Genomic DNA, 26,468 nt, shown 5'->3' with positions numbered 1-26,468 from the left:
TCACAGCTGGTCTCCATGTATGTGATTACCCATTGGCTCCTGAGTTCTCAGGTGGGTATATAAGGTATTGGGCTTGTATGTGGCCTGTAGCCAGGCCACTAGTAGGTAAGTGTTGTGAGTTGGCTGGAGAGGGTTTATGTGGCAATGGGAAAACAAATAACTGGTTATTTAATACAAAAGTGGAGGCTTTGTTATTTAGAAAACCTTTTGTTTCTAGGGCTAAGTAATGCACACATGAGTTTCATTATAATAAAGGTGCAGTATATTATTTGAGCACAACATTTGTAATGTTTATTATGTCTGGTTGTGGTTAACTAAATTGCTAAACTTGTTTTCATATAGACTTTAATCTAGGCCAGGGGTGTAACTAAGTATTTGAAGACCCCATAGCAAATGTTTGTAAGGGCCCCACTAACTTGCCAACACCTCTCTATACAGTATAACTGATTTATCAGGCAGGTATATAAAATGCATTTTGCAGGATTACACTCACTGCAGTCTGACTTCATCTAGAGACATATCTGTAATTAGGCTGCACTGCTTGTCTGAGTCTCCTTTACAATGTGAGGTCATTCCACCTAGGTGTATGGTGTATTGTGCTATGGATGGGAGGGGAATTAGTGTTTGTAGTGTCCTAGTACAGTTCTAAACCTCCTGTATTATAATGATCAGTATTTCAGGCTCCTGCACACCCAGCCAGTATTTCCCTGCATGCAATAACCAAACTGCATTCACACCTGAGATCTCATAGTACATAGTGATGTTATAGAGATCTGTGTAACCATGTGTAGGGCTGTTATCACTTCAGTGCTGACTTGGGGGATCTTTTGTCTTATAAGGAACAATGCCCTCCCTATTGTATGTTATTGTGAATTGCAGAACTTCTATAAAAGCTCTTTATTGCCACTAACTTTATTTTCAATTGTTTCTTCTCCTATCCCAACCCCACAATAACGTCACCATTGTCATCCCAGCATATTTCATAGTCCATAGATCCTCTTAAAAAGATTAATAATAAAAAAAAAAACTATCTGGAGATGGTGTAAATTACTGGAGCCAAACTCTGAGAACTCTTTACTTTTTGGAGATTGTAGTCCCCATTGATGATGGGGTCTATGATACGCAGTGCTAATTGTGTAATGTACTATTGGCTCATAGCTTCAATTCATAAAAATATGGAGAAACTGCAGTTTTACACAAATTTTTTTTGGAAAATAAAACCCATTGATACATACCGTGCACTCAGTTCATGTGTTATAACCACAACAACATTTGTATTTTTTTAAGTGTTTTACATTAACAGTGATACTTTTAGTTCTGTTTGTATTTGGTCTATTCCACTAGTGTCTTCAGTGTTCTATTAATATAAGTTTGTTGTTGTTTTTACAATGTATTGCACATACTGTACAGTGTACTCATTTTCAAGAATGTTTTTTAAAAAATCTTCAAATGTTGCTTCTGAAAAGGTGGGCAGCAGAGAAAAGGGCAAACAGCTGCCTGTTTGCCCCAAAATGTCTACAAGATCCCATCATTTTGGTAAATCAGCCCAGTTAGCTGGAAAAAGTTAAACAATTGTGTAACCAGTCAATGTGTTAGGTTTTGTGTTCTATATGCCAAGTCCAGAGGTTCCCAAACTCTAAAGTTCCAGGTTTTCATGTCAACTATGCTTGAACATTCTGACTTAATTAGTACCTCAGGTGTTTTTTTTTATTTAACAATTTGTGCTCAATCGTGGATATGCTTAAGACTTGGGGTTCCTTGAGGACAGCATTTGGGAACCTCTGGACTAGTCTGACTGTTCTTAATTTCTAACCAGAAGGATGTTAGATTGGCACAATGAGTGACAGGGGTCTGTTTTTTGTAAGATTAATCTTGTCTGTTTTTTTTTTTTCAGCCATGGGTAGAGAGACGGTCCGGCTGCTATGGGCCTTACTGGCTGTTTTATGTGGTGAGTGCTATAAATCTGCTATAGTTATCTGTCCTGTACTCTGTATAACATATTAGCACCTCTCCCTCCTTCTGTCCACGTTCTATAAATACATGGAATCTATTCAGTTTCCCATCAGCCAATAACTGGTCTTTGGTTCCCTCCACAATCAAATTAAAGCCATAAACTGACACTATTGTTATGAGTCTATCCAAACCTCTCGCTACCCCTAAATCCCTGTAATGTACGGCCTCGAGCCTGTGGTGGCCAGTACAAAGGTTTCCATGGGCCATAACTGGTCCTCGGGCCAAACGGGGTGGTCAGATGCAGTTTTTGAAAATACAGGTCAGACCACAATGAGATCATACAAGGAAATTGGGTTTAAGCATAGACAAGTGCAGTTTTTCTTGCCAGTGTGACTAGTCATGTAGTACAAGAGGCTATAATAATCCAACCACAGCATAGACTCCTGGTACTGAATCTTCCGCTGGGACCAGGGGTGTTTTAAGAGGAGGGGGCCTGTGTGCAGACTCAGTGCAGGCTAACTCCTTTATCTAGTGATGCTGTGCAGGTGCATTGGATTCTGGCTTAGTGCTTGGCAAAGGGTTTCAATCTGGACCGGGCCATAAGGCCATCTGTCCTCCTGGCATTTGCCAGAAGTGCCAGCTGTCCAGTCCTGTGGCCCAGTAGCTCTAGTACACTTCGAGGTTTTTTTTTTTTTTGCGTCTGTAATGAGCTGAAGATGCAAAATTAAAAACCACTACAATATACTACTTATCTCGGAGTATATGCAGAAATTCTTGCCTGTTGGGAAAGCTCTTCTGATATGGCTATCCCAGCAAAATATATTCTACCATCCTTATGACATTGCAGTCCTAATTCACAGCCCATTTACCTGTTCAAGCCACAGGAAACTGATCATTTTGATCTTTCTACAGGGAATTCTAGTAATAAAAAAAAAAAACCCATAGTCTTCTAAAGGCAGCACCATCTATAGATAGCGCTTCCTATAGGACTCCTACTCCAGAAACTTGAGCTTTCCTGAGTATACAGCATACAGGTGTATCACAGCTGTGCCACAGATGCAGTATCTGATATATATCTGCTGCAGGTCTCTTTAATATGTATGGGGATCAATACATATTGTGGAAAACTGCAGTTTTTGAAAGGTTTGCTGCATTTTTGACTAATTTGTCCTGTACTCATTCATTTTCACTCAACATATGTGCTCAAGCATGGATATAACAATCAGGACTGTTGGGGTCTCAATAACTACAGTTGGGTACAGGATGCCAGTGTTCAGGATCCCAGTTGTTAGAATCCTGACACCGGCATCCTAGGATACAAACACATGTGGGTCAATATCCTAACCCTCCCTCCCCAGTGCCTATACCTAACCCGTCTCTGCACCTAATCCAAGTACTTACTGGTGGTTGGGATTCCAGTGCCGGCATCCCTACTGTCTGTATAATGACTGCATCCCGGAACAGGGTTAATCACTTCTTAGTTATGTTGTATATTTTCTTATGCAACAAATGTTCAAACTGCTTGAAATGGAAGTTATGGGTTGAAGAGAGAACTATACACCAGCCCAGGGAAATGTATAAGATTCCACCAGACATTGGATGAAGTAATTAAACTGATCAGGAAGTTTCAGAACTTGTGTAAATATCAATGTTTTGCAGAGCTTGATCCAAATCAATGGAATTGTCTGACAGTGGATACAAATGTAAAAAATGAATGATAGCTGCATTACTCTTAACAACGGGGAATATGCTAAGCCTTGGAGTGATAAAGTACTAGCCAATCAGCTCCTAACTGCCATCTTATAGCTTGCATTTAATATAGTACCAATTAGCTCTGGTCATTTATCTCTATTCACTTTATCACTCTCCAAGGCGAAGTATATCTCCTAGTGTCTACTAGTCATTTATCATAGTACCGTCAATGGGTTTAGCCATATGCGGCACTAAGGCATTGCAATACCTCTGAAAATAGGGACTATAGAATATTTCTTAGTATGAAGTCATATTTGTTTACTTTAAATTAAGCAATCTGTCTTGGTTTTTTTTTTTCCTTAGGAACTTGCTTGGCAGGTCCACTGGGCAAGAATTTTGTTACGGTGTTTATGCAGAACAACCAGTTATCTTACAGTACTGGCATCTTCAAACTTATAATTACTGGATACAATCCTTCAACTACAGTCACACTGTGGATGAACAAATCCAGCTTCAAACAGGTCTTGAATGTAAATAACCGAGTCACAATCAGTGTCCAGATCCCTCCAAATGCAGAGTTGCCTGGTGTCAGTCTGTCATGCAATGTCATTATAATCCAGGCTGATAAAGAGATCTCGGTCATGTCTCTGAACTATAAGTTACAAAGTGCTGACACTACCATTGTGTATCCTGATGAAGACCTTGGCAATGACTACTATGTGGTGACGCCTCTGGGTGGTCCTGATGATGCATTTAAGGAATTCTCTGTAGTCAGCAACAAAGAAGCTACCAATGTAGACATCTATCTGAAAGGGGCAGTCGCTTATCAAGAGAAACTCTACCCAGCTGGAGCCAGGCTCACTGTCGTCCTAGAACCATATAATGCTCTTCAACTACTCAGTAGAGATGATCTGTCTGGGACCAGAGTGGTATCTCAGAAACCTGTAGCTGTCTTGAGTGGTCACACATGTACATGGAAGAACACAAAGTGCAATCACGTATATGAGCAACTGAGGCCAGTCTCTAGCTGGGGAAACACTTTCATCATACCTCCAATCTTCTTACAGACAAAGCCTGATATTGTATTTGTGGTGGCTGCTGGGAGTACACAGATCAACTACCAAATTAATGCAATGAAATCGACCCAGAACTTGAGCGCAGGGCAAGTAATTCAGCTGACGATACCAGTCAATGGATCAATTTACCTTTCTGCCAATGCTGGAATACAAGTCATTTACTACTGTACTGGCTGGACAGACGAGAATTTAACACAATATGACCCTCTGCTGATGACTATACCACCTGTTAGCAGCTACTGCTCTTCCTATTACATATATGGCCAACAAGACTTTGAAAACTATGGCACAATAGTAGCAATGACCACAGACTTCTCTACAATCCTCATCAACAAAATCCCTGCCCAAGAGTTATCATGGAATAACATTCCTGGATCCAATTATTCATGGGCAGCTCAAAGCTTAGGAAAAGGCTTCAGCTTTCCATTGGTTGAGAACCAATCGCCATTTATGTTGCTGTCATATGGGTTTATCAGTCTTAACAGCTATGGATCCCCAGCTATGTGCATTAACAGTAAGTTGACTTTCCTCAAAACTAGATAATATAAATGTTTTAACAGGAACTCAAGTAGTGTAGGCTAATGGCAGTGCCGAGCTCATATGGTGCTTCAAGTGTATACACAAGCTGAGTGACTTCTTACAGTATGGAGTCATTGTCTTTCTGTTCCAATTTATCAGTTTGCATCTAGGGGCCATATTCAATTTGGAGCAAAAAGCCGTTCTCGGCAAACTTTTTAGCCGATTTCACTTATCCCCGTATTCATATGTAGCGTCTTTTCTCCGGTGCGAGAGCGCAACTTAATAGGCAAAACTTTTTAGCCTTTGAATACCTGGCGGAAAAAAGTGCAGAATTGTGGTTTTGGGGTGCAGAAGCCACTCTGCACCCCCCCCCCCTTGATGCTAATTCACACTTGCCAACTCTCCCTCATTGTCAGGGAGACTCCCTGAAATAGCAGCAATCTCCCTCATTTCTCCTTACCCCCATTATGACACTGTTATATAAAAGAAAAAACAGAGATGTATACATTCAAATGGGATCATTAGTATCATTTCCCTGCCTTGGTTATAAGGCACAATGATCCCTATGGTTACATGTATTTTCTGAGATGTATCAGTGTGTTTCAATCAACAAATAGATCTTACTAACTGCTTTGGGGCTCATTTACATGTGGATGTAAGTCAATTTTAGGACACACCTCTCAGATGTAGCAGTACACGCCCACTTTACCGCCGCACTCATAGGTGCAGCTTTCACAATCTCCCTGAAATGCTTTTTCAAAAGTAGGCAAGTATGTGCTAATTACATCAAAATCTTCACTACAAAGGACACCCCAAAAAAGCACATTGAAAATGTGGGTGAAAGAGTTCAAAATGGGGGTACAAATTCAAAAACTAGCAAAATAGCCTTTGGGGGGGGTGTCTGCAAGTATGGGGAAGGTGTCTTGTTAATTGCAGGTGTTTGCATGTTTTTTTTGTTTGTTTGGTTTATGTTTTTTTTAAGCTTGACGCTATCAATTTTTATGTATGCTTGTATCCATTTTCATGTACCCCAATCTTGATGGGACTACTTTTTTGCCAAAAAAAAGTGGTAAATACTATTCTTCACCACTTGCTCAAAGATGCTAAATAGCACCTATTGAGACCATTTAAACACCCTCAAAGCCCTTTAGCAGGGCTATTCAGGGGTACCCATAGTGAACCCCCATGTCAGAGCATTTTTGGGGGGTGTCGGGCTGATTTCCCCAAAAATGTCCGGATTTTTTGCTGATTTCGACTGGGTTATTTTTGCACCGATTTGATATGTGGGGACGAGCATGATAAGTTTTCGACCTGTACCTCTGATGACTGCGAAGGTCCGGCAATGGACTTTTCGCTTCAAATTGAATATGCCCATATATAAATGTAAAAATGGATGTGCCATTCTTTAGTTTTGATACCATCTTAAGGATTTTCACTGTTGGTTCTGTGCAACAATTCATTCTGATATTGATAGAATACAGTTTTAAATTGGCAATATTTGCAAAGCAAGAAGATCAGAAAACTGGCAGATTTGAATATTCATGACAGATGTGTTAAAGTTTCTTAAGATCCGTACATACGGAGCAATATAAATGAAACAATGTCATTCTCATTTAAATGGTTCAAATTTTGGCCCCCACCAATGACCAGCGATGCACGGCCATGTATGGACGATGGTGATATTGGCTGTGCATTCTGGCCAACCTGCTCAATATCGAGCAGGTTACTAAGGGAGCCGCGATCGTTGATCACTAGTAGCTGGTGAGATGGTGGTGTGCTAGATTATCGATCATCCAGCACACCAGGGAGGGTGCAGGACGATCAGCCAGCAGTATGGTATCGCTGGCTGATCGCTCCGTGTACGGAGTTTACAATGTCATTTGTCTTTTTGGGGGATTCTTAAATCTGTTTGAGGTTTGCATGACTTACTATTAACATAGTGAATTTAATTCACATGGTAACGTGTTTGTTTTTTTATTTTTATTCCAGGCAACTCTGGTTTGTCTTGCAGCACCATAAAATGCAGAGCTAGAGAGACATGCACTATGTCCAGTGGGAAACCAATATGTGTTCCAGACTCGGAGGCCTATTGTTATGCTGTTGGTGATCCCCATTACCGCACTTTTGATGGTCGCTACTATGACTTTCAAGGCACCTGCAGCTACACCATTGCCAAGACTTGTGGTAATGACAGTAGCCTTCCGACTTTCACTATAGAAGCAAAGAATGAAAATCGAGGCAGTACCCTTGTTTCTTATGTCAGCTACATTACAATACAAGTATATGAGAATACTTTCTCTTTAGTGAGATACGAGTATGGATTTGTGAGGGTAAGTATCAGTGCTTGTGATGGTGTTGGAGGGATCTAACTGAATACATACAGAAAAAAATAAAATATTTCCCATTTTGATTTACTTTTAGCTGAACAACCAACGTCAACGTCTCCCTTTCAGTGTGAATGATGGACAAGTCCAGCTCTATCAATCTGGTGGCTTTGTTGTTTTTCAAACTGACTTTTCCTTTAAGATTTATTATGACTGGAACTCTGTACTAAAAATATACATCTCCAGTAGCTTCTTTGGCAGTGTTTGCGGCCTGTGTGGGAACTACAATGGAAACCCTTCAGATGACTTGGCAGAACCAGATGGCACTCAGGCTCCTAATTTGGAGGATTTTGGCAAAAGCTGGAAATTGGAAGATGGTGACCGGTTCTGCTGGCACAACTGTAATGGAGAATGCAAGTCCTGCCCTCTTGAAACCCAACAAATATACAAAAGTGAACAAAATTGTGGCCTTCTATCTAAGGTGCTCGATGGTCCCTTCCGACAGTGTCATTCTGTCATAGATCCAAAACCTTACCTGGATAACTGTGTCTATGATCTATGCATGAATGCGGGCTCCAATCAGATTTTGTGCCAGAGTTTAAAAACCTATGCTGACTCCTGCCAGAGAAGCAAGGTTCAGATTGGAGAATGGAGACAAGTCTCTGGATGTCGTAAGTATAAGATGCAACATCTCACCACAAACTAACAGGTCCTGTTGACCTCAACCAAATACTGTCCTTTAAAAGCTTTTTTTTATTATTTTTTTTTTATCAAGTTAGTACAGCAATTGGTTCCCAGCAATCATTCAGCCCAATTTTCTGAGCAAATAACCTATTTAAAACTTAGCAAAAGCATGCTATAAGCAAATGCTTGGATCTTCAGGATATTTGTTAATTTTAAATTCACAGTTTTGGTTTCTGTGGTTAAATATTATGCGATGCTTGGCTTTGTAACTCTGTAAGAATGCAGCAGGAATGTATTTGGTAAAAATTGCAGAGGAACTTATGAACAAACGTCAACTGAGGTTGACTTTCATCTAACCCTAGTTTAGTAGTCTAACAATATCTTAAATGCAGATATAGTCACTTGGGAGATGGTTTAATTAACAAATTATTGTAGGTAAAGAACATCTGTTTACTACTCAAACACTAAAAAAAAAAAAATTGCAACTTTATTTATTGGAGCATCAGGACTCAACAGCTGCTCCCCTGCAATTGAGAGAGCAATCCAGATATTTATAAAGGGATTTGCCATTTAACTTTATTTTTTTTTCTCTCACAGCAATGCAATGCCCTGAGAACAGCCAGTACAATCTATGTGCCCCAGCATGTCCTCTTACCTGTAACGAAGATGCTAAACCACCCGTGTGCTCTGAGTCATGCGTGGAGACCTGTCACTGTAAGGATGGATATGTGCTAGATGAAGGAAAATGTATACCCAAGGCCAATTGTGGATGTGTCTATCAAGGGAAGCTGTACGCAGCCAATGAGAAGTTCTGGGGTGATAGTAAGTGTGAGAAGCAGTGTATTTGCAATCCTGCCACCAGGAATGTTGAATGCAAATCCACCCAGTGTAAGTCATCAGAGAAATGTTCAGTGGTAAATGGCATCCAAGACTGTTATCCCATATCTTATGGCACATGCTCAGCCTCTGGAGATCCCCACTATGTCACTTTTGATGGTGTGAGATATGACTTCCAGGGTACATGCATCTATCAGTTTGCTGGACTCTGCAAGACGTCAGAAGATCTGGTGGACTTTCAGGTCTATACTCAGAATGAGAACAGAGGAAGCAAAGTTGTGTCTTATGTCTCCGCAGTCCAAGTCAAGATCTGTAACTTTGAAATTATCATCAGAAGGCAGTTCAAGAATAGGATTTTGGTGAGTTTACAACAATCTGCATGCAGCTATGTGATGCAGACAATTTGGTGTTCATTCTATGTATGTTTGTATTCATACATTCATTTGCACAACATTGTTTTAAATGAACTACAAACATGTAGTTTTGATTAATGTGGAATTTTGTCTTCCTCCCACAGCTGAATGGTATGTCAACAAATCTCCCCTTCATAGTTGATAATGGCAAGCTGTCCATCTACAAGCAGGGTGATGCTGCTATAGTCCAGACAAATTTTGGTTTACGTGTGTCTTACAATTGGGAGAGTCGTGTTGTTGTCACAGTTCCTGGGAGCTATGCTGGAGCAGTGTGTGGTCTTTGCGGTAACTTTGATGGTGACAAGAACAATGATTTCCTAATGAAAGACAACCAGTTAACCACCAAGCCAACAGTCTTTGGCAACAGCTGGAAGGTGCAAAATGTGCCTGGTTGCTATGAAGGTGACACAGCAGAGTGCCCTAAATTAATGGAATTGGAACTCCACTACACAAATGACACTGAGGGATGTGGAAAAATTACAGACAAGAATGGTCCTTTCCGGGAGTGCCACGGCAAGATAGACCCTCAAGGTCACTTCAAGAGCTGTGTGTATGATGCTTGCTTCTATGAAGGAAGACTAGATGTTATATGCAAAATAATAGCCAGCTATGCAGTCTTGTGCCAAGAGGCTGGAGTCACCATATACCCGTGGAGAACCAAAGAGTTCTGTGGTAAGTCTTTTAGAATGTGCAGTATTGTATAAACTATATTCATATATTGAATGGTCTTATAAATATGGAATACTAAGATTTGTGACCTCTTTACCCATAGGTCCAGTGTGTCCAAGGAACAGTCACTATGAAATATGTGCATCTGGCTGTGCCCCAACATGTCCATCACTTTTACCTCCCCTTGGATGTAACCCTACATGTTCCGAGGGATGCAAATGTGATGATGGATTTATCCTTAGTGGGGGAGACTGTGTCCCCATTTCCCTGTGTGGCTGCATCTACAGCAATAAATATTACAAGTTGGGGGAAATATTTTTCCCCAGTGGGTTGTGCAACCAGCAATGTGTATGCACCACTAGTGGAGTGGTGGAGTGTAAGGCTTTCTCATGTGGACCCAATGAAGAGTGTAAAGTCATTGATGGAGTCCAGAAATGTCAACCTGTAGGTTCTGCTCAGTGTTCTGCAGCAGGTGATCCTCACTACATGTCTTTTGATGGACTGGCCTTTGATTTTCAAGGTACCTGCACCTACACACTCGCCAAGACTATCACAAGCAAAGAAAACTTGGTGCCCTTTACCATCAATGTAAAAAGTGAAAAATGGGGTAATGGAAAAGTTTCTGTCACTAAACTGGTGTCTTTTGAAGTCTACGGGTACAACCTAACTCTTGCTAATGTCAAAGGTCTGATTAAGGCAAGTTATTGTCAATGTTTCAATTAACACTAATGTCGGTCTTATTTGCAAATGTGGTTCTGTACAAGCTTTTTAGAATATTTTTTTTTTTATATAGGACTAAAATATTGGGAAAAATGCTATGTAGAATTTGTTTCAACTTTTCTCTCAAACGTGGTCAGATTTATTTATTGATGAATTAAAGGACAATCTATCATCCAAGATAAATACAGTCCAAATTGTCTAAAACTGTAGGCAATAGTGGGGTGTTTTTTTTTTTTTTTTTTTTTTTTTTTTTTTTTTTTGAGATTCTATAATAAAATGACATGCACATCCTCCTGCCTGTCCGGGAGTTTCTTAAATGTGGTTTAAGAGCAAATATTTAATACCAATGAAAAGTTGTGATTTATTTAAAACAATCAAATGATTTTCTTTTGCAAAATGTCTCTTGCAGATTAATGGAGTGTACAATAACCTCCCAGTGAACTTGGAAGATGGCAAGATCCGAGCTTACCAGCATGGCATCAGGGTCATTATTGACACAGACTTTGGTGTTCAGGTCAATTATGACCTATTCTACCATGTGATGATGACCGTTCCAGGAAACTACAAGGAACAACTGGGTGGCCTGTGTGGCAATTACAATGGCAACAGATATGATGACTTCCAGTTACCTGACAAGAATCTGACTACAGATGTTACCACATTTGGAGCCTCCTGGAAGGTTGAGATCCCTGGTGTAACATGTGGTGATGGGTGTGGTGGTAATGCCTGTCCATCATGTGATGACCGAAAAGTAGAACTCTTCAAGACTGATCTCTACTGTGGATTCCTAAAGAAGGCTGGAGGTCCCCTGAGTGCTTGCTATGCCACTATAAACCCTGATACTTATATCAACAGCTGTGTCTATGACCTATGTGCTCGGGATGGGGATGGAAGCATCCTTTGCAATAATGTTTACAGCTATGTTGCAACATGCCAAGCAGCCGGTGTTGCCATACAGCCATGGAGAACTGACACATTCTGCCGTAAGTCTTCTGAGCTTTATCGATTGGTAAATAACCTACAATTAATGTTTATACTTCACAATGAGTAAATTGGATGAATAAAATATTGCAAGTTTGGCAAAGATGATATTTGACCTATATTAAAGGGTGAGGTTATTATCAAATGCAGGATTTCCAGTAGAGTCTTTCCAAATGCCTGAGTTGGTGTGGACAGCACATGACTGGGGCATAATTGTCACTTCACAAGCCATAGTCTGTCTCAAGTGCAGTGTAGGTGATACATCAGATATACAGGGCCAGTGATCGGTCATTGGATGTAACAGTAGGGGCAGCCATCCTGAATTCCTCCCCACCACTGGATGTGGCACCATTCCACAATCTGAGTCCCACTGGAGCAAGTCTGTGGGGGTGGCAGAACAACCTGGCACCAGCCCTGGACATGTTCCAGATCTCCTAGCTGGTGCACACATGTAGTCATTACTGCCTGTCTGACTTATTTTTATTAGCCAATGTTAATTATTTTGCTTGTAATACTGAGGAGATCTGTGAAGCATGCACTGTTGATGGTCCTAAAATCTAAAGAAAATTGTATCTCTGTACATATTTATCTTGTATGTTACACAAGTGGTCAGACTTTTAAACCTCCCATAATGTAAATATAGTATAACCAGTAAAATACAGAACTGAGGTGTTGAAAGCACATTTCCCCACTGGACAACACAGCAGACTTGGAAGGAGAAGTTGCTGCCTCTGGGTATGCGTAATAATGTCCCTTATATAGAATGTTGACCATGTCTCTAGTACACTTATTTGTTAAGATGTTGGCTCAACTAAGTGGGAAACGTGGTTTTGGGCAACTGCGATCCTCCCCACACTCACCTGTTTGCCAATGATTAATATAGAAGTAGTCGGCATTCTCCATACGTTGTGACAAGTCAGCATTTCGTACAATACCAGGTTTCCAGCTTGAGACCAACCTGTTACTGAAATATTATTGGGTATATTACTGTACAAGAACTATAGCAAACTTTCAATTGAGTTACCACACATGTATGAATGAAGCCTTTAAATATACCATAGATATCAAACATAGTTTATAAACTAGTAATAAAGTGTAATTTTATGTATAGTACACACATTCCCAAGTGCATTAGAGTGAATTTTTGTCCAGTCACGTCTGTCCCTACCCCAGTAGAGCTTACAATCTAGATATTCTACCACCTGTATAAGCATACACTAGGGTGTTTTTTGCTGCTTATTAAAATACTGCCACCTTTTGAGAATGAATTATGTATGTGTACTGCTAGAGGTACAGCCCCTTGTAGTATTAAATCTGACTCTACTAATAGAACCTGACCATCAAAGTAAACTGATGGCCTGAAGTAATATTAATCCTCATTGAGAAGTTCTCTAATAAAAAACAATGCATCTTTCTACTACAAGAACATATATTGTCATTTTACTTCTGTTTAAACCTTTCATACAATAGCAATGTCCTGCCCAGCCAATAGCAAGTACAAAGTCTGTGCCGATGTCTGTTCTACATCATGCGCTGGGATCACCGATCCAGCCAAATGCCCCACCACCTGCTCAGAGGGCTGTGAGTGTGACGATGGCTTCTTCTTTGATGGGAAGGGCTGTGTGTCTATGAACAATTGTGGCTGCTTCGAAGCTGGACAGTACTATCAGGTGGGTGTACCTGTGCTCTTGAAATTGAGATTTTAAAAAAGATTCATGTTCTAGCCTTAACAGAAGCAAAATCACCACCATTTTTAGCATTAACTTACAATTCCATTGAGTCTTTACCTTTTAGTAATTCTATACCTTTTGGGTGTGTGTTAGCTGAAATACAGAAACTCAAACTTTATCGAATCTAGTCCCAGTTCTGTATCACTTTGGGGTTACAAGTATCAGATTCCTGGGTTAAGTATGCTGTCAGTTTGGGACCCTGATTTAAAACCCAAACTTTGGTTTTGTAAAAAGGTCCAAATTACATGATGGCTGTTTTTATTATACTGTGTTTAATACAGTATTAAAATCTAGTTTTAGGCATTTAATGTTCTAGATTTACATTTTAACATGTTTAAATTCAACAGCCCAAAGAACAAGTGCTCTCCAGCGACTGTAAACGTGTTTGTACATGCCTCCCAGTGGGACTTATCTGTGAGGACACCAGCTGTGCAGAGGATGAGAAGTGCCAGAATAGAGATGGTGTCATTGGATGTGTTAATTTAGGTAATGGGGTCCCCTACCCCCATAAGTAGATCATTTTCATTGAGTGAATCTTTGTTTAGGATAGGACATTACTGTATGTGGGTCTGTAGATGACACACTGCTTATTGCTGCCTATGGACTGATAGTGTTGAACCATTTATTACTAACAAGCAATGGCGTAGGCTGTAAGAAAGTGTTCAACTCTCTGTAACAATATTATAGGTTTAGTTAGGACAACTGCCCTTCTGCTGCCTGAAGAGGAATGTACAGTAAATCCTGTTACTTGTAAATATTGGAGCAGAAGTAGCTTACATTGTGTGACTGGTTTTAATCACTGTAAAACCAATAAATCTACAGCTTGTGCCCCCTCCACTTAATTTCAGGACTTTAACCAGCTACATTAGATCTCATTCTATAGATTTGATTAACATTGTAGCATTTCTGCATGAGCGTAAACTACATTATATCAGGGTGGCTGAGGTTCAATTAATGTGATTAATGTAAACTTTTTGAATGCCATTCTTTGTTTCAGATCCGTGTAAGGCCACAAAGTGTAGGCTCAAGGAAACTTGCATGGTACAAGATGGAAGGCCAGTCTGCGTTCCAGATTACACCGGCAGCTGTTGGGCCTGGGGAGACCCTCATTATCACACTTTTGATGGCTATAACTACAACTTCCAGGGAACCTGCACATATATTCTATCTAAATATGGTGGTGGGGACAATGGATTGGTGCCATTTACAATTGAAGAGAAGAACAACAACCGAGGAACCCAAGCAGTGTCCTACGTGAGGACGGTCAGCATATACACGTACGGGTATAAGATCACCATTATGAAGGGGGAGTCTGGTAAAGTTCGGGTGAGTTATCCTTTTCTTTAGATACCAATAACTGTACTTCAAGCAAAGTAACTTTGTTACAAGTCTGCTGATATAGTTTATATCCAAAAGTCCAAGTGAATGGTCTGCACATCATAAATTACAAATCTATATTAAAGTGCTACTGTACATTGCTGTGATTTGGAAATACAGTAGAATACACATTCGAGATGTAAGGTGACTATTTTCAGATGGGAACCTACATTAACACCCAAAATGTTAAAGGAATCTCCTTGTCATGTAGATGGCTATCTTCAAAATGTGCATGAAGAACCAGATAAGTTTGGCTAAAATATAGATTTATAAAGTAAGCTTCTGTATCTTGCTGTCTAGTGTGCACCTGCACCATGGATTTAAAAAAAAAAAAAAAAAAAATATTGTCCTGCCATCTTGACTAACCCCTTTCACAATGCTAAAATCAGTTTATATGGGTGAAGAATATGATCAAGTGTCGCACTTCGATCCTAATTATAGAACAGTTGACAGACTTCTCCATGGGTGCTTTAATTTCTCCTAAATGATTACTTGCCTGTAGCGGTGTTTCCGGTTCCTCACCTAGGAACTCCATTTCAGTATAGAATATCACATTTAGAAAGTGGCCTTACCTGCAAATAGGAAATGTACCATGGAGGAACTACAGCACAGATCTCAAATTCTGATGCAGTCACTACATATCTAACTGCAGCCACAGCCCCCATAGGTTTCTATGGGGGCAGGAGAGCTGACCAATCTTATCATGCTTCCCATTCCAGTTTTGGTTAATGCCATCTCTGCTACACTTTCAAAAATTACTTGGAAAGGTTTCTCCGGAACCCTCGTGACTATGGCCACTGTACATGCATGGTCAGACCATGCATGCAAAGGATTCCCAAAAGGAGGGAAGAGAACTCTGATGTGGTCAACTCCCTCTGAACACCTTGCAGGGCCCCTATCGCTATGTGAATGCCAATAAATTTGGGCAGTATAGAATTTCTTCTTGCAAATAAGAAACAAATGATTGAATTTAGGGCTGATGTACATTTACTTTAGAGCCCTTATATAGAATCTCTAGCATGGACACTCTAAACTTTCTATTCTCTTGAATGAAATTTAATTGAACAGAGAGGGGTTTGGTTTAGAGATGTGCATATTTTTTTGGAGAACTTGTGTATGCCCAGATTGTTCATGAATATTAACTACATAATGCAATATGGAAAATGTATTATCTCAACCTCTGTCTGGCACAACTTAACTCTTCATAATACACGAGAAAAATGTGAACTGTCTTCCAACTGCCAATCTAATGCCACTTGCACACCATAATGAATTATCTTGGGAATGAGCCCCAAATCTTAACCTAGAATGCATTTGTGTTATATACACCTTATACACACAGCCTGCAGGTAGTTTTATACAATTTTGTGACACACAAAGTTTGCGTACATAAATGAAATTCATTTGTTTCATATACACCTTGTACACAGAACCTGAAGGTATTTTAATGCAATATTTTTTATATTTTTTGTGCCTCAAACAAAGTTTGTGCAAATTGAGCTATATAGAAGCATCATATTGCCATCTCGATTAACCCCTTTCACAACTCTAAAATCTGTTTTTAGCTCAACTCTTAACTCTTCATAATCCATGAGACAAATGTAAAAATTGTTTTCCAACTGCCAATCTAATGCCACCTTCTTTAACAGGTAAATGATGAGATCAGAAACCTTCCAGTGAGCTTGTTGGAAGGAAAGATCACGGCCAGGATCAGTGGTCTCAATGCTGTGGTGGGTACAGGCTTCGGGCTTCAGGTGACCTATGACTATAACTGGCATGTTGTGGTCAAACTCAGCAGCAGCTATTATGGGCTTACTGGTGGTCTTTGTGGCAACTTTAACCAAAATACTAAAGATGAGATGATCACTGCTGATGACACACCTGTTACTTCCATCATAGACTGGGCTAAGAGTTGGAAAGTCAATGACCGAGATCCTTTCTGCTTTGACATCTGCCCAGGACGCAATTGTTCAACTTGTGATGACAGCAAAAAGGCCTTGTATGGAGATGAGAAGAAATGTGGCCTCATCAGCAAAGTCCTAGATGGCCCATTCAGAGAATGTCACTTGAAAGTTAACCCAGATGTTTTCTTTGATAACTGCTTATACGATGTCTGCATTAATAATGGAGCTACTCAATTCCTATGCCAGGCCCTCAGTGTCTATTCCAACACCTGCCGAAAACAGGGCGTCAAAATATATGATTATAGAACACCTGGATGCAGTAAGTAGTGAGGTTCACTAAAATCAATGCATTCACTCAGTATTTCTTCTATAAAACTGTAAATGGTCATATGCTCACTTAACAAATGACTTTGCCAAAATTTGTAAAATGAACACCACTACTGAATTACCATGTTAATGTATTTTTTCCAAACCTTATTTTCTTTCAGCCTTGCCATGTCCTGCAAACAGTCACTATGAATTCTGTGGAAATGCCTGTCCAGGCACCTGCACGGATCGTACTGCTCCATCCCATTGCACTGATGACTGTGTGGAGACCTGCCAGTGCAATGATGGTTATGTTCTCAGTGCAGATAAATGTGTTCAGGCTTCAAGCTGTGGTTGCTCTTACAATGGTGCCTACTTCCAACCAAACCAGGAGTTTTGGTCCGATGACAACTGTCGCATTCTTTGTAAGTGTGATCCAAGCCTTGGCATGGTGGTCTGTAAGGAGAGCAGCTGTAAAGCTAGTGAAAGGTGCATGGTAGTGAATGGAGTCCGTGGCTGTCAACCCATCAGCTTCTCCACATGCACAGGCAGAGGAGATCCTCACTACACAATGTTTGACAACAAGAGATTTGACTTCATGGGAACCTGCATATACCAACTGGTTGGTGTGACCTCCAGTGATGCATCATTGACCCATTTTACTGTCAAGGTCCAAAACAACAACCGTGGTGGGAACAAAGCTGTGTCCTACACCAAGGTCGTTACTCTGGAAGTCTATGATATGGTTTTGACTCTTGGCATGGACTACCCTCGTCATATTTTGGTATGTATGAGGTCAACTTAGTAATTTGGGTAATGGAGGGGTTTATGCATGTCTCATACTAGTAGGCCTTAGAGTTGAGTGCAATGTTTGTAATTTATGTACACAGTTGGACAAATGTAATGTGGCCAGTCAGTTATACATCACTAGTACTCAGTATTGCAGTTTCCAAATGAACACTGCCCGCCCATGTTTATGGTCCTCTTCAGATGGCATTTACCAAGAATTCTAATTGGCGGCCACATTCACACAGCAATACTGGGGATGTAAGGTGTCTGCCCATCTATATTGTATTGCTAATGCGTTATGTCTCTGTTCAGGTTGATGGCATTGTTACTTCCCTGCCCTTCTACTTCCAAACTAACAAAGTTGTAGCGTACATCAGCGGCCGCCAGGGGATTGTAAAGACTGACTTCGACATCACTGTAACATATGACTGGAATAACTATGTGGCGGTGACCATACCTAGCACTTATTCCAATGCTGTTGCTGGCTTGTGTGGGAACTATAACAAGGATCCTAATGATGACTTCAGCATGAAGAATGGTGGAACAGCGGCAAACGCAGTTCAGTTTGGTAACAGTTGGAAAGTTGGTGAGGTTGCTGGTTGTACACCAGAGTGTATGGGCAACTGCTCTCTATGTTCTGAAGCACAACAGCAAGAGTACAAGAGTGACCAATTCTGTGGGCTTATCACTAATCCTAATGGGCCATTCAGCCAGTGTCTCTCAGTTGTTGACCCGAATCCTTTCTTCAATGACTGCATTTTTGATGCGTGCCAATACAAGGGGCATCCCTCATCGTACTGTAATGCTATAGGTCTCTATGTGGGCGCCTGTCAGGCTGCAGGTGTCACTCTTCAGGAATGGAGATCCGCATCTTTCTGCAGTAAGCTATGGTTCTACAGATCTCTCATTAAAGTGATGTTTATTGCAGGGTAGAGATTTACTGAAGTGCAGGTGAACCAAAACCCTAATCGTGCGTAGTTGTGGCTGATGTATATGAATGGAAGTGCCTGCTGCCCCTTGTGCTGTAAATGTGCGCTTGGTGTCCTTATCAATTATCACTTTGTTTTGACCTTCTTAAACTGCATGATTATTCCTACAATTTGTAGGGTTTAAATCTGCCCAAAATAACAGGTTCGTCATTTGTTCTAATCTAGAATTAAGGGCTTTGATTATATCATGAAATGTGAACCTTGTATACTGCAAATAATTCATAAGGCTGTTTTTAATGGGATGGGTATGGGATCACAATTCTGGCTTCCTGACAGGGTTAGAGTACTTGTTGCATATACTAACTCTCTCCCGTGCCTGACCCCCAATGCTCCCTCCTAGTGCGTAAACCTTTCTCAACCCCCTCCTAACACCGCTACTCTCCTTCGGGATTCCGGCACTGACATTTTAAGCGCCAGAATCCCTGAAATCAAGGTACCGCCCACATCCTATTTAAAGACCTTGTCTTTCATTTGTATGTTCTAAACTATAGTTGTTGGGTTGTATGCATACATCTTAAAGACGTCAACATTTTTTTTAAACGACTATTTAAAGCAAAATTCAAGGGACTTTAAATTGAACACAATTATAACTAGTACATCCAACTTCTTGCAGTCTGATCTTGTCCTATTTCTGATATGGAGGAAATACTTCTACCTAGAATAAATGGTATAGGTCATAATTTGGTGTTTAATAGTTGACACTTTAATGGAAACTAGATTAACTTAAGACTTAATTTGCAAAGATCATACTTATCCACTTTGGTTTTGCTAGAAAGAAGAAAATGAAAAAAAAAATCAGAAATTGCCGGGTCTGGGGAGTCAAAGGACATCTATTCTGCACTTTTAGTATTTACTCTTTTAAAACACTGCAAGGGAGCGTTGCACCTTGTCAGCCTATGCGCAATTGGCTGCAGTTGATCCCCATGAGACCACGTCAGTTAAGTTTGATTATTTCTTTTTGGCTAGAAAGTGTCCATCAATCTGACACCTACTGAACAATATGGTGTTGATCACAAGCACTCTGCTATATGGCAGATTTTTTAATATCTGTAGTGGGTGTTTTTTTTTTTTTTTAATTACTTGTATGACAAGTGCTAATATTTACTTCTACAATTTTTTTTTTATTTTTTTTCTAGGTCCCTCCTGTCCTGTAAACAGTCATTATGAATTGTGCGGAGATGCCTGTGCTGTCACCTGTCATGGGTTGTCTTCACCGACTGGCTGTGACTCTCTTTGCCAAGAATCTTGCTACTGTGACAATGGGTTCATATTGAGTGGTTACAAATGTGTCCCCATTGCCCAGTGTGGCTGCATCTATCAAGATAAATATTACCAGATGAATCAAGTCTTTTATCCAAATGGTCAATGCAATGACAAGTGTCAGTGTGGGGCTGATGGCATTGTCAAGTGCCAATCGGAAAGTTGTGGAGCTGAGGAAGAATGCCAACTGGTCAATGGGGCTTGGAGATGTCAACCTAAAGGGTCTGGCAAATGTGTGGCTTCTGGTGATCCCCACTACATCTCATTTGATGGTCTCCATTTTGACTTCCAAGGCACTTGCACCTACATCTTTGCAAAGGTTGTGGTGGATGACCCTCGTCTAGTGAACTTCTCAGTGGTAGTTGAGAATGAAAGCTATAGAAATGGTAAAGTTTCTGTTACAAGACTTGTACAGATATCTGTATTAGGTTACACAGTGGCCATTGAAAAAGGCAGGAGGTCAAAAGTAAAGGTTGGTATCAAATATTTGCTTTCTTTTTCATTGCCATGATAAAATCTTTGTCCGTCATAATGGAACTTTAAAATTGTTTTTCCATAGGTTGATGGAGAGCTCAACAAATTGCCATTGACCCTAGATCACATCCTAGTAAATCAAGAAGGGACCAATGTTGTCTTTCAGACAGACTTTGGCTTGAAGATTCTCTATGACACAATTTACCATGTGGTACTTAGTATTCCCAGTACATACCGTGGCAAGATGGGTGGTCTCTGTGGCAACTTTAATGGTGATAGCAAAGATGAATTCCTGCTTCCCAGCAGTGAGGTTGTCACATCTGTAAAGGAGTTTGGGGCAGCCTGGAAAGTGAGCGTTGCTGGAGCCAAGTGCAGTGATGGCTGTGCTGCTGGAGAATGTCCAGTATGTGAGGACACCAAGCTTCAACCATTTAAGGCTACATTCTCTTGTGGCATGATAACTAACCCAGCTGGGCCATTTAAGGATTGTCATTCGAAGATTAACCCAACTGAATACTTTAACCACTGTGCCTATGACTCTTGTGTGGTTAATGAGAAAGATGTTATTCTGTGCAAGGGGCTACAGGCCTATGCAGCAGCTTGTCAAATTGTTGGTGTAACTATAAGCTCTTGGCGAACACCAGTGTTCTGTCGTAAGTACAAAGTGAATGTTTTTTCCATAAAAGACAAAATAGAACAGACTCTGCTATAGCCTAAAAAATTATCTAATCTGGAATGTATCAACTTGTGATGTTACGTTCATGTCCAATTTTGCCTCTTGTGTTTACTGAGTTTTTTTTTTTTTTTTTTTCATAGCGATGTCCTGTCCAGCAAACAGTCATTATTCTCGCTGTACCAGAACATGTGAGCAAACTTGCTCCGGGATCACTGAGCCAATGAGATGTACAGAGCAATGTTTCGAAGGCTGCGAGTGTGACGCCGGCTATATGTTAGATGGAGATGAATGTGTCACCATGGACAAATGTGGATGTGTATTTACTGGAAGATACTTGAGTGTATGTATCGTTTCTAGTCCATTTAATAGTTCTAGAAGACATTTGCGTTAAATACTTTTACACCTTCATGTTAGAAATGCTAAAATCTCTTCTATACTGATCTCTTCTATTCAAACTCTGATAATTCTGATCTATAGACCTGTTTCTGAGAGTGGGTTTAGGTTTGTGGGGGGGGGCCCTCTGCAATTAACTTGTGGGCAATTTTACCAACTATTTTGCACAAAGTTCACAGCACAGTATGGCTCAGTGCCCACAGTATGCCTGTCCTCCCTGCTACTAGTACTCTCCTCATGACCTGTTGTAGGGGCTTCTGCTGACTTTGTGCAGCCTTATCCTTCTCCAGACAGTAGAACTGCTCTATTCAGTGGCAGCAGCCTCCCTTTAGCATCAGATGTGACCAAATGCTTAATGGACCCTGGGTTCTCTCGGCAGCACTCATGCTTGGGCGCAGTTATACCTGTGTACCTTTTTTTTATCTAAGGTGTTGGTGGGTCAGACTGATACTGAATAGATTCATGCACCAAATAAGGTATAATTAGTTTAGTTAAACTCTAAATTAACAATTTTAAAATGATAGAGGGTGGGATGTACTGAAGTGGAAAATGCAGTGTTCAGGGGCTGTACTGCATTTTCCATATGTACTAAGTGATGTGTTCCATCGCTTCATCCCAGTGGGCAACGCCATCTTCAGGAGGATTTACCCAATAGAAGCCTATGGGCTCATCGGGACTGTCCCCAGCATCACCCCGGCATCATTCTGCAAATGCACAGGACGTCAGAAGGACTCCTGTGTTAAACCTGCTAGCTGAGAGCATTGCATAGGACGGCTCTTGTTGGGAGAGCTGGCCTTTGATGTAAATGGCATTTCTAGGTACCATGGTTGATTACTGCAATATGTATGTACCTGAAGAGGCGGGATGTGATGCTTGGTACATCCCACAATCTGGTTATTTTCTATTGCAATATGCCAAATATAGGGTTTTTAGACTAATCCCAATGTCTCATTCCTAACAGAGGCAGTTTGATCTTGGTGCACAATTGACTTGCGGTGCAAGTACATAATGAGTATGTGTAATATATAATCGATTATACTTTTGCCCCATTGTGTTTGCCTGGGTTCTCTATTGTAAAGATATTGAATCTGTCTTTAGGCACTTTAACTTATGTCTTAGGGATTCTTTCCATTAAAATCCACTTTTTAGGACTTAATATATTCATATTTATCTGTTTTAGGAGGGAGAGTCCTTTGTCTCTGCAGACTGCACACTTCAGTGTACGTGCAAAGCTGGAGGTGTGACTTGTGCAGCAGTTTCATGTACTTCCAAGGAGCGCTGTGGTCTTGTCAATGGGGTGCAAGGCTGCTACAAGGTGGAAGGTGAATGTTCTGTGAGCCCGCAAGAGTTGGTCACTTTTGATGGCCTCTCGGGAGGATCCCTTGGAAATGGCCCAATAGAGGTTACATCTCTGTGTAATGTTACTCCTGAATGGTTCAGAGTTGTTGCTGATGTCCAGAGCTGTGGAAAAGCACCATCAATTTACAGACTCCATATCTTCATTCGTGGTTCCCTAGTTACCATCTCGAAGGACAAGGAGGCCTGGGTAAGTAGCCTATGCAGAACTTGCTAAAAAGTTAGTCTGTAAGCTCCCACCAGATGTGTTAAACCATAGAAAACACTGTAAAAGCCAGGGCTGATACTTCTGCCTATAACCAACATCCTGAGGGCAAGCAGGGTAGCAAATAGTGTCTTACTGCAGATGAGCATAGTCTCTGTACATGGTCAGAGCAGAATAGGAGCCCACTTTGGCTACAGGACCTGAAAATTATAGTGCTCTACACCGGTTCATGTCTCTGACCTGAGTTTTGCTATATAGGTTGCTAGAAAACGTAAGGGCATTATCTTTCTAGGCTGAAAATCTATTTGTGCTTGGGTCAGAAAGCTCCTGAGTGTTGTGGAAATGTAACACTCAAGCAGTTGCAGAGAGCCAAGCGTGTGCCCAGACGGCGGCTTTGCATTACTACCGTATGTGCTGGGCTCCTATGACCAGCCCTTAGCTTGTTTTTTACAGGTAGCTCCATGGTGGAGCTGGATCCCAAATTTTTTTTATATATGGGTAATACTGTAAACACAAAGTATAGCAGGTCGGTTTGCAGTTGGGAGCAAAGCAAGTAACTTGCACCATGGCAAAACAATATTTCCAAGCAGGTGGGGCAGACAAATTGATATTTGGGAGGGGGTGTCCACACAGGTGCAAAGGTGTCTTTTGTGTGGCTGTTCCCCCATTTTGTTTCCAAGTAAGAATCAACCATTAAAATAAGTTCCCAAAATTAGAGAATACTAGTGGAAATATCAATAATTGCTGCTCATTTAGAGTAAACCAACCAGATTCCTGGCTTCCATGCACATACAATTGGAGTTGCAGAAAAGTGCTGAATGTGCTGTAAATCTGCATTGCAGTCAGTGGCTGATGTATGTATCTTACAGGTGAATGGGCGAATGGATCCTCTTCCCACGGTGTCCGGCATTCTGTCAGCCAGTGCTAGGAATGGTTCCATCTTCATCCAGGTTGGGAAAGACTTGAAGGTTGAGCTGAGTGACAGTGGAAGCCTCTCGCTCCGTGTTTCTGATTGGCTGTCTGAGGCGGTTTGCGGAGCCTGTGGAAACTTTAATGGAGACTCCTCTGATGACCTCAGGGCTCCTGGAGGGAGGACGGTCGCTGACTTCTTACAGCTCATAGCATCTTGGAGAGCTCGTGACCTGAACAGCTGGTATGTAAAACATTCACATCACACTTGCTGTCTGCCTCAAACACTTTACCTGGGACTTGAAATAAACTTGTCTAGCAACAGACTATTGGTAGGGAGATGAGAAACCCTGCCACCCACCCCTTACACCCATTTCACCTTCTGCTCCACATTTGTTACTGGCTGGATGTGGTAATTATCCTTTATTTGGCATCTTAAGAGGGCCTGCCATGCCTTACAGAGCAATATAAACAGAATGAGTGATACAAGAAGTGACTTTCATAATGTAATGGATGCTCGCAATATAAAAGTAAAGCGGTCACACTGATAAAGGGAATGTAAATGGCACTGCGGATCTGACATGGACCAGCCTGGGCATACACTACACAAACCAGCCTGGGCATACACTAAACAAACCAACCTGGGCATACACTACACATACCAGCCTGGGCACAAACTGATTGTAGATTGGAGTCTTCCATGGCATTAATGATTTACAGACGCTTTAATCACTTCTGCACATTCAACACCATAGAAATGTACTAAACTCCCATAAAGGAAATGGATCACAAAAGTGGAGGTTATTTATATAGTTATAACCTACTGTAGACTCTATTAAACAAGTTGGGGTTCTAAAGATTCTTTATCAAAAGGCCCAAAGAAAGAAGAGGGGGAAAAAAAAATATATATATATATATTTTTTTTTTTTTGTAACCACGAATGAGTCTGTATAGTCAAATACAGCTAGATGGTGCTTTATTGCAGTTCATGGGGGCAAATTGACCTCTGCAGCTTCCCCTACACAAGGTTTGTAGAGATGTGTAATAAACTGCCCCCCCAGATCTTGTGGAACTATAGATCTTAACATGCCCTTCAACAGTCTTTCTATTTAGCCATGCTAAAACTGCAAGGCATGCTGGGATTTGTAGCTCTGCAGCTGGAGGGCTGCTTATTGACCCCCCCCCCCCTGTTTTAATGCACCTTGTTTTGTCTGTATTAAAGGGTCCCCATCATGGCCTCATTTTGGCTTCTATGTACCTGGAAAAGGACCATTATTGGTACTAGGCTGAAGCTCTCTAGAGAAGTGACCTTTATCTACTGGGTCTCAAATTGAAACTAAAATACAGAAATGGACAATAGAATCAGCATTAAAGTTATTTCATGTTTCACAGAACAGTTTATTTTTATATATATTTTTTATTTAGCATAAACCAGTATGAAGAGGCCGGAGACCAACTAATGGGAATTTGACACTGACACAAATGAGCAGCAAATCTCCTCCTGAAGATATTGAATTAAAGATTATATATAGTAGCTATAACTAATTAGGAAAATTGCTATTTCCCTATGTGGCTTATATCATGTCTTACTGTGAATAAAATACTACAACTCTTATTATTCTGTTTGTCTGTTTCACCAAGGACTTCTAGCTTTTGTATTCTCCATCTAGCAGTGTTGGGTATAGCGCAGAACTGCTCTGTGATATACCTTTATTTTTACAGAGCTGTAACAGTGTATTGGCCATAAGGTCAGCCCAGAGATGTAATTACAGCTATGAGGGAGATCCAGATGTTTCTGGAAGTTAACAAGTTCATCGGATGGTATGGGGGGGAAAAGTAGGGACTGCTGGATAACTAAGAGGTTAGTGTACAATCTGGCTGTATGTTCCCCCCTGCAAGCTGCCAGTCTGTGGCAAATTACAGCCTGCTATAGTGCAGCAAGGAAACAAGTCACTTTTATTTACTCCTATGGCCACAGTAATAGGAGGGAGAGGGTCTAGAGAAAAGGACTTGTCTGAGGATCAGTTGCTTTTTGCATCTAAGGGACTGTGTGATATGAATGTACAATATGGTATAAACTTCATGCTTTTTACTTGTTACAAATCTATTGGGTTTTCAACATAAAAATCAGCCAGTGCCATAAAATAGTCCATCTGGTGACATCTGAGTTGATGGCCAAATGACCCATGTCCCCATACACAGGGGCACCTCTCATGGCTGTGTGACATTGCC

The 26,468-nt window shown here is 40.8% G+C and overlaps 1 protein-coding gene across 3 annotated transcripts; it reads left to right on the top strand.

The window, feature by feature from the left end:
* LOC148453843 (IgGFc-binding protein-like) lies at positions 1–25,854 on the top strand. 3 transcript variants are annotated; one of them, XM_088461610.1, is made up of 21 exons: positions 1–51; positions 1,895–1,948; positions 4,009–5,235; positions 7,230–7,570; positions 7,662–8,235; positions 8,846–9,444; positions 9,603–10,170; positions 10,271–10,863; positions 11,297–11,870; positions 13,339–13,538; positions 13,946–14,084; positions 14,596–14,924; positions 16,625–17,198; positions 17,368–17,969; positions 18,287–18,854; positions 20,100–20,695; positions 20,783–21,350; positions 21,514–21,713; positions 22,947–23,312; positions 24,197–24,480; positions 25,459–25,655. In XM_088461610.1, the coding sequence occupies exons 2-21, from the start codon at positions 1,897–1,899 to the stop codon at positions 25,568–25,570; spliced, it is 9,066 nt and encodes a 3,021-aa protein (XP_088317736.1). In that variant the 5' UTR covers positions 1–51; positions 1,895–1,896; the 3' UTR covers positions 25,571–25,655. The 3 variants fall into 3 exon arrangements, with proteins under 3 accessions (XP_088317736.1, XP_088317737.1, XP_088317735.1); XM_088461611.1 differs by lacking the exons at positions 1–51; positions 25,459–25,655 and adding an exon at positions 25,662–25,854; XM_088461609.1 differs by lacking the exon at positions 1–51.
* The last annotated feature ends 614 nt before the right edge of the window (positions 25,855–26,468 follow it).

This window comes from Taudactylus pleione, unplaced genomic scaffold (assembly GCF_031769625.1).
Source record: "Taudactylus pleione unplaced genomic scaffold, aTauple2 ptg001080l, whole genome shotgun sequence".
Lineage (NCBI taxonomy): Eukaryota > Metazoa > Chordata > Amphibia > Anura > Myobatrachidae > Taudactylus > Taudactylus pleione.
Note: the sequence above shows the minus strand (reverse complement) of the source record. Positions and strands in the feature narration are given on the sequence as shown.

Coding starts and splice junctions, on each gene's coding strand:
- LOC148453843 (XM_088461610.1), top strand. CDS start 1,897: ATGGGTAGAGAGACGGTCCGGCTGCTATGGGCCTTACTGGCTGTTTTA. Junction 9,445..9,602: donor AGTTCAAGAATAGGATTTTG/GTGAGTTTACAA, acceptor TTCCTCCCACAG/CTGAATGGTATGTCAACAAA. Junction 14,085..14,595: donor CATTGGATGTGTTAATTTAG/GTAATGGGGTCC, acceptor TCTTTGTTTCAG/ATCCGTGTAAGGCCACAAAG.